The sequence below is a fragment of the Tupaia chinensis genome, unplaced genomic scaffold (genome assembly GCF_000334495.1).
Source record: "Tupaia chinensis unplaced genomic scaffold, TupChi_1.0 Scaffold000484_1, whole genome shotgun sequence".
Lineage (NCBI taxonomy): Eukaryota > Metazoa > Chordata > Mammalia > Scandentia > Tupaiidae > Tupaia > Tupaia belangeri.
This window is the reverse complement of record NW_006159996.1, coordinates 2106004-2114071: the sequence shown is the minus strand read 5'-3', so window position 1 is coordinate 2114071 and position 8068 is coordinate 2106004. Positions and strand designations below refer to the sequence as shown.

Genomic DNA, 8068 nt, shown 5'->3' with positions numbered 1-8068 from the left:
CGGGTTGTCGTTCCCGTCGGCCACCTCCACCGACACGCTGGCGGTGGCCCAGAGCGAAGGCGAACCCCCGTCCCGCGCTGTCACCACCACGGTGTAGTCAGAAATGCTCTCTCTGTCCAGGGCGCTGTCCAGCACCAGCGAGTAGTAATTCTTGAAGGTGGACACCAGCTTGAAGGGGACGTTTGGAGTCAGAGAGCAGGTCACCTGCCCGTTGATGCCGGAGTCACGGTCAGACACACTGATTAGAGCTATGACGCTGCCCAAAGGAGCATCCTCTCTGATTGGAAGTGAGAGAGACTTGAATTCCAAATCTGGGACATTATCGTTAGTGTCTTCTACTTCCACAATAACTCTACAATGTCCAGAGAGTGGTAGCTGTCCCTTGTCAATTCCCTCTATGAGGAGTTCATAGGATTTGCTTTCTTCAAAGTCGATAAATCCCTTTACCATTATTTGTCCAGTAATTGGATCTATGTGGAACTTGGATTTCACAGTCGGTGAAGTATCAGCTGATAATAAATACATAATGTCTGCATTCGATCCTTCATCTAAATCTGAAGCGTTAAGTTTCATTATTATTGTTCCATTAGGAATATTTTCTGGTATTGTCACCGTATAGAGTGCCCTGTCGAACACTGGGGCGTTGTCATTGGCATCCAGTACCGTGATGAATAGCTCGACGGTCCCAGTCAGCTCAGGTTTGCCTCCATCGGTGGCCGTGAGCAATAAAGTGAGCTCCGGAGCTTCTTCCCTGTCCAGAAGTTTCCGTAACACAAGTCCAAGGCCTTTTACCCGCTCGTGGTCTGATGGTTTTTCTAGAGAAAAATACTCACTGGGGCTCAGTCTGTAAGTCAGCACAGCATTGGCTCCGATATCTGCATCGGATGCGCCCTCTAGTGGAAAACGAGTGTCAAGAGGCCTGGATTCCGCTATGAACAGATTCTTTGGGGAAGCCTTGAACATTGGCGGGTTGTCGTTAATGTCCTTGACCTCCACCTCCACGTGGAAAACCTGCAGCGGCCGCTCCACGATCACCTCCAGGTGGATGCTACACTCCGCGCTCCGCCCGCACAGCTCCTCCCGGTCGATCCGAGAATTCACAAACAAAATGCCATTCTGCAGATTTACCTCCAGAAGGTCCGCGCGGCCCTTGGACGCCACCCGGAACAGGCGGGGCACCAGGTCCTCCAGCTCCAGCCCCAGGTCCTGCGCGATGCGGCCCACGAAGGTGCCGTGTTTAGCCTCCTCCGCAATAGAGTAGTGGAGCTGGCCGCTCCCAGCCTCCCAGGCTGCGAGAAACAGAAGCGAGAGCACCAGACGTCCGGATTCTTGCCTGCTTAACGAGGTAATTTCCATCTCTAATGCACAATCCTTTGTCCTGGTTAGGAATCTTTCTCAAAGTCCAGAGTAATTTTGTGATGGGTCAGTTCAATGCTGCTGCATCCTCCATTTTTCAGAATCCAGAGAGTGGATACAGCTTCTGTCTAGTAAGAATAGAAAGGATTTCCTTCCCTTTCTTTCTTCTGTCACATCTATTTTATGGTAAAGAGCGACATCATGTGGCTCCAAACGGTAAGTATGGGATCTGGAAATCCACACTGCTATAAACTGACAGGTCTTGTTTTTTGTTTGCTTGTTTGTTTTTCAGCCTGTCTGTATACTGTTCCCATTTTGGAGAACAGGATTACATTTTGTACCACTAATTCAATGTGATCCTTAGTTTTTCCACAGGGGCAAATTTCATTTCATTAAAAACCTTTTTTTAATACAGATTTTAAGTATTTACAGAAGTGTAACTGCAGATAATATAAACCTTTTAAACATATCATTTTAAAGTGTTGTTTAGGAAAATTCAAGACATGAGTCCTTGTGTTCCTGGGATTGCCAGAGGTTGTTATTGCTGATATCATCCTCTTTATCCTTGGATTTGTATTATTGGTGTTGAAGACTTTAGGGGGCTGGTTTCTAGGGAATCTCTGCTCTCGAGAATAAGTCGTTGAGAGATAAATTTGCAAATGTATTACAAAGGAATCAAAATCATCACCATTTAACTGAATGTCTTCATTGAGTCATGTAAGGGATGAAAGTGCAATAAGTCTTTAACAAAGTAGGATATTGTGGTTAAAGTATTCCAAATTTTACTCAGTGGAACTCACTTACCTCCCATGAGCAAGGTTGGTTGACTCTCAGGGTTTATATTTTGATGCATGTCTAAAATGCCTAAGTTTCCAATTTCTCCTGCAGTGTTTATATCTTCTGGTTGAACTGGATAATTTCCTGCTCCCCCCAATTTTTTTTTAAGTGAACATACTCATTTTGTCTCCTTCTTAAGTGGTACTCAGCATTTCCAAACTCTCCACAACCAACTTCCCCTATTTTATATGACTTACAACTTTCCTCACCAATGAAGGAATTCTTGATCAAATCAAACAGACGTCTTTTCTTTACATTTTAAACATTCACTCACTATACATCACTTTATCTTCTTTTATAAACTGTAGCATCCTGATCCAATCACTTCAGTCATTTGCTACACTTCTGTCTTGTAAGCATTTGGTATATATCCTTTTTTGAAATATAAACATAAAGAAAATAACTGTATCTTAATACACCAATAGTTCAAAGGTACTTGCCTACTACATATTTGCTGAATACTTTTTTTAAAGGATTATTTTATTGGGATCAGCAGTTGGCGTAATGGCTACATTGCTGAACTCCTATGTAGTTGACCACGGTTCGAGTCCCAGACCCAGGGGCTTAAACTCAGGCTGGGCAGATGTGAGTGCATGCCCAAGATCCCAAGAGGAGAATGGAGGAGAAGGAATTGCAATGTGGCCATCCCCCCAGGGGTTGATTTCTCACTTTCTGTCTCTCTGTCACTCTCTGGCTTTCTGGTGAGTGGATGCACCCTGTAGCAAAAACCTCTCCCCCCAAAAAAGAAGAATTATTTTATTTAGCTTTATTTATTTATTTCATTTGACCAGAGAGAAACAGAGTGAACAGGAGAGAGAGGGGCAAAGTGAGAAACCAAGCTGCCAGGTCCAGGACTTGACCATGGTTGGCCATGTGAGAGTCTAGTGCCCCTAACCACCATGCCACCTGTCGGCCCCAATATTTGCTGAATACTTGCCCTGTAGAAATGGTTTCATTTTCTTCAACTGTCTAATAAAGTACATTAATTTAAGGTAGTCACTTAGCAAGTCAAATAAATATTATGAGTCAGCAGTTTCTATAATTTTTAAAAAGAATTATTTATTGTAATTTTATTTATGCATTCATTTATTTAAATTTGACTAGAGAAAAACAGAGAGAGAGAGAGAGAACGTGAGAACATGAGAAAGCAAGCCACCATGTCCGGGACTTGAACTGTGGTCAGTCATGTGGGAGTGTCTAGCACTCTAACCACCACACCACCTGCTGGGCCCAGTTTCTATAATATTTTTGGAGACACAAAAAGATTTTCCTTGAGGCCAGCAGGTGGCATGGTGGTTAAGGTGCTGGATTCTCACTGCTCAACCACAGTTCAAGTCTTGGACCTAGCAACTCTCTCTCTCTCTCTATCTCTCTCTCTATCTCTCAGTGCACATGCTCTATAGCAATTTTTAAAAATAGTAATAATAAATAAAATTAAATAAATAAATAATTATATTTTTTAAAATTTCCTTAGATATTGCCCCAATTAGGACACATTTTAATTTCCATATTGGATACCTGGGTTTCAGCTTAATTTTCTTTCTAGTTCTTGGTAGTCATGAACTTTGAATCATCCTGGGGTTTAATAGGCAATGAAAACTTCTGAATAAATAGTACACAATACATTTTATTACACAAAGATACCTAAATAGAAGAACATAATGGTAGCCATTTTCAAAATGTTTTGCCTCTTATGTCTATGAACTTTTTTCTCCCGTGTTTGTCTAGATTTAAAAAAAGAAAAATCAATCTAGTGAAGTTAGCTTTAGGCTCCCTCTCTATGTAAAGTCACAAGTGCAAAAAAAATCAGAATCAACCCAGAAATCTGAGTATTTTCACTGTTTGGAGACCCAGACTACATATTTTTACAAAATAATTATATGTGTCAAGCACACCGGAACAAAATGAAAATAATTCCCTTTCCCTTCATTTTATTCTCCACAATATTTAAATGCATAGGTGAAGGATGCAACAGAACAAAAAGGAAATGTATTTGGGACCTATTCAGTGTTCACTTGGTATCGTATCAAAACATACCTAAGGACCAAAAAAATGTCTACAAAATGTCTTAGCCATGAGCCTTGTTAGTTGAGAATTTCAAGAAAAGAGCTGGATTTGAAGAACAACATTCCATATCCAGGTGGACAAGAACATTGGGTGACTCCACTATTTACACCAGAATGATAATAAATAAATAAATATTAAACTGAGATTAGACATTGCTGTGGCCAGTACTGTATGAACAAGGAAGAAGCAAAGGATGGTGCCAATAAAGAACATGGAAGTGGAAAAAGGGAGGAGTGAAGAAAAGTATCTATTGTTTAGTTATTTTTAAGATTTTTGCCATTGGGTATGTGTGTACTTGCCAGAGACAGACAGAGAGAGAAGAAAAATGAGCACTCACCCCTCAGTGGGGATGGCCATTCCACAATCCCTTCTCTTCCATTCTCTTCTCAGGATTTTGAGCATGCACACACACTCTCCCAGAATGTTTTGTTTTGTTTTTGTAGAGTTTTTGTCTTTGTTTTTGTTTTTGCTATAGGGCGTGTACGCTCGCCAGACAGACAGAAAGAGACAGAGAGATAGAAAGCGAGAAATCACCCCCCAGAGGGGATGGCCATGCTGCAATCCCTTCTCCTCCATTCTCCTCTCGGGATCTTGGGCATGCATGCACACGCACCTGGCATGAATTTAAGCCACCGGGTCCAGAGCTCGAACCACGATCGACTACTTGGGAGTCCAGCGACATAGCCATTGTCAGGTTTCACTTGGTGATTAATTCTCTCCAGTGGTAAGGGAATTTAACTAAGAGTCCAGCTATCTGCTAGGAGAAAGAACTAAATACACTGAGGTGAGGACTGGGAAATAGTCCCAGTTCAATTTTATTTAGTGCTACCTACTTGAAGTTTTCTATATACTGTATGGCACACGCACATTGATAGACAATGTGGTCTTTAGAGAAGTTTACCAGTAATGACATTGACTTGTCAAACTTGCTGGCATTACCCTCAGTAGGTTATATGCAAAAGAGGCTAATGAATGTGAAGTTGTGTTAGTAGAGGTAGTCTTAAAATTAAATACACAGGAGGCCAGCAGATGGTGTAGTAGTTAAGTCACTGGACTCACACATGGCCGACCAACGTTCAAGTCCCAGACCCAGCAGCTTGAAACTGATTCCAGGTGCATGTGTGTACGTGCCCAAAAGCTGGAGAGGACAATGGAGGAAAAGGGATTGCAGTGTGGCCATGGTCCCTGGGAGGTGATTTCTCACTTTCTTTCTCTTTGTCTCTCTCTGAGTCTCTCTCTCTGTCTCTGGCAAGCACACATACCCTACAGCAAAAACTCTCTCTAAAAAAAAAAACTAGATATACAGTATTATTTTCAAAAATTGTTTAGATTTTTAAATAATTCCTTTTTTAAAACTTTTTTACATTTTTATTTATTCATCATTTATTTTTAATTTGACAGAGAGAGACACAGAGAGAGAAAGAGGGGAAGTGAGAAAGCAAGCCACCAGGTCCAGGACTCGAACCATGGTCAGCCATGTGGGAGTCCAGTGCCCTATCCACCATGCCACCTGCTGGTCCCCTTATATAATTCTTAACAAAATTAAAATATCCTTTAAAATAATATTTAAATATACTACAAAATATTAGGCTCTTACTTTATATCACTTCAACTATTACTAACAAAAGTAGTGAGAAAATGGGATGGCAGGTGGTGTGGTGATTAAAGCATTGGATTCCTACATGGCTGACCTTAGTTCAAGTCCCAGATCTATTGACTTGAAAAAAATCACAAGAGGGAACCAGCAGTTAGCGTAATGGCTATGTTGCTGGACTCCAACGTAGACGACCGCGGTTTGCATCCCGGACCCAGTGGCTTAAAACTCACGCCGGGCGCGTGTGCGTGCGTGCCCAAGATCCTGAGAGGAGAATGGAGGAGAAGGGATTGCGGCGTGACCATCCCCCCAGGGGGTGATTTCTCGCTTTCTGTCTCTAATGTCTCTCTCTGTCTGTCTGGCGAGCGCACGCGCCCTATAGCGAAAATCTCTCCAAAAAAATCACAAGAAATAAATAGGTAATTTTTTAATAAAATAATTATTTTATTTTATTTATTATTATTTTAAATTTTTCTGTAGGACATGTGTGTTCACCAGAGAGAAATACAGAGAGGGAAAGTGAGAAAACAAGCCACCAGCTTCCAGACTTGAACCACGGTCGGCCATGTGGGAGTCCAGTGCCCCAACTGCCATACCACCATGCTGGCCCCAAGGGTGTTTTTTAAAATTTTTTTAAAAGTAGTGAGAAACTAAAGATGAGCCAAAAATATGATTTTAAGAAAACAATAACAATCATTATTCTAGTTCTCTGCCCAAATTGAGAAATCTAGAAACAACAAATATAGCGCCAAAGGAAAGTACAGGCCTAAAGTAAATCACACTCAAGTAGAGAGGAGAGATTGGAAATTCAAATAAGAGGACAAAAGAGATTTTAAAAAGATGACAAGTATAATAAACTAATATTTGAAACTGAAGATGTGAATAAAAAGAGGGAGTTGTGGGACATTTCTGGCAAATTCATAAGATGGGCCAGTGCCATTTGTACTAACTTCTAGTAGAAAATCCAAAGGAAAAGTGGCAAAAGATCTGGAAGCATTGGGCAGGGATTAGTCCACCACAAGCTGGATCCAAATTCTCTAAATTATGCAGATCATCCAAGAAAACATATTACATTTTTTTGGAGAGGTTTTTGCTATAGGGCGTGTGCGCCAATCAGACAGAGAGAGATAGAGAGACAGAAAGCGAGAAATCACGCCCCAGGAGGGATGGCCATGCCACAATCCCTTCTCCTCCATTCTCCTCTCAGGATCTTGGGCACACACGCACACACACCTGGCGTGAGTTTTAAGCCACCGGGTCCAGGACATGAACCGCGGTCAACTACGTGGGAATCCAGAGACGTAGCCATTACGCTAACTGCTGGTTCCCAAGAAAACATATTACATTTTGTACTTACACTTTTAGCAATAAAATACTATTACTGCATCTAAAAACAAACAAAACTACAAGTATAGATCTCACAACACTTTGCTGATTCTTTTCAAAAATTAGTCACAAGAAATTCTAATTTTTTAAAAGAACGATGTACTTTTATATGCTATTATTATTGTTATTCTTAATTTAACCAGAGAGAGAGAGAGAGAAAGGGAAAGTGAGAAAGCAAGCCACCAAGTCCAGGACTCAAACTGTAATCCGCCCTGTGGGAGTCCACCACCCTAACCACCACACCACCTGCTGGGCCCACTCACAAGAAATTCTAACATTTTAAGCCCAAAACCAGTAACTGGAAAATCCATTTACTAAAAAGAAAATGTAACATCATCAACTATTAACATTCAACTACAAGGAATAAAAATAAGAATATTTTAGAAAGAATAAAGAAAAATTACTCACTTTATCAGAAAGATCAACGTCCACAGCCAGTTGTTCCCTGGAATCCCCACTAACTGGACATGGCGGAAGGCTGGGACTGAAGGCCATGAGGTCGGTCTTGGGAGGGCCCTCCCCAGAGCACACCCTCTGACTCCTCCTCTGCTGAGAGTATGACCAGCTCCCCACCGCGCTGGAGCACACCAGCGTCGGCTTCCCAGGCCCGCAAGCGCCCTCTGGGGGCGGCGCCGAGCACCGCAGCGCCGTGTACAGCAGCAGCGTGAGCACCAGCAGGCTGGACACCGCGCAGATGGCGATGATCAGGTACACGTTCACGTCCACCAGGGTCGACTCGGGGCCAGCAGCGCCCACCATCGCCCGCGAAGAGGCCTTAGGCGCCTGGCCGCTGTCCACCAGAGACACCAGCACCGTGGGCGGGGCCGT

General features: G+C 42.4%; 2 protein-coding genes across 2 annotated transcripts in view; both read right to left on the bottom strand.

Moving 5' to 3' along the window:
• LOC102484096 (protocadherin alpha-7) overlaps positions 1–1391 on the bottom strand; it is a gene marked incomplete at its 3' end in the record, with an annotated part of 9261 nt that extends 7870 nt beyond the window's left edge. The window contains exon 1 of the mRNA XM_027774853.1: positions 2–1391. Coding sequence (XP_027630654.1) covers positions 2–1356 — 1355 coding nt within the window. The remainder of the gene's footprint in view (position 1) is intronic.
• A 5841-nt stretch (positions 1392–7232) lies between these two features.
• LOC114009207 (protocadherin alpha-3) overlaps positions 7233–8068 on the bottom strand; it is a 2789-nt gene continuing 1953 nt past the window's right edge. The window contains exons 2-3 of the mRNA XM_027774852.1: positions 7649–8068; positions 7233–7241 (exon numbers count right to left, since the gene is read on the bottom strand). Coding sequence (XP_027630653.1) covers positions 7233–7241; positions 7649–8068 — 429 coding nt within the window. The remainder of the gene's footprint in view (positions 7242–7648) is intronic.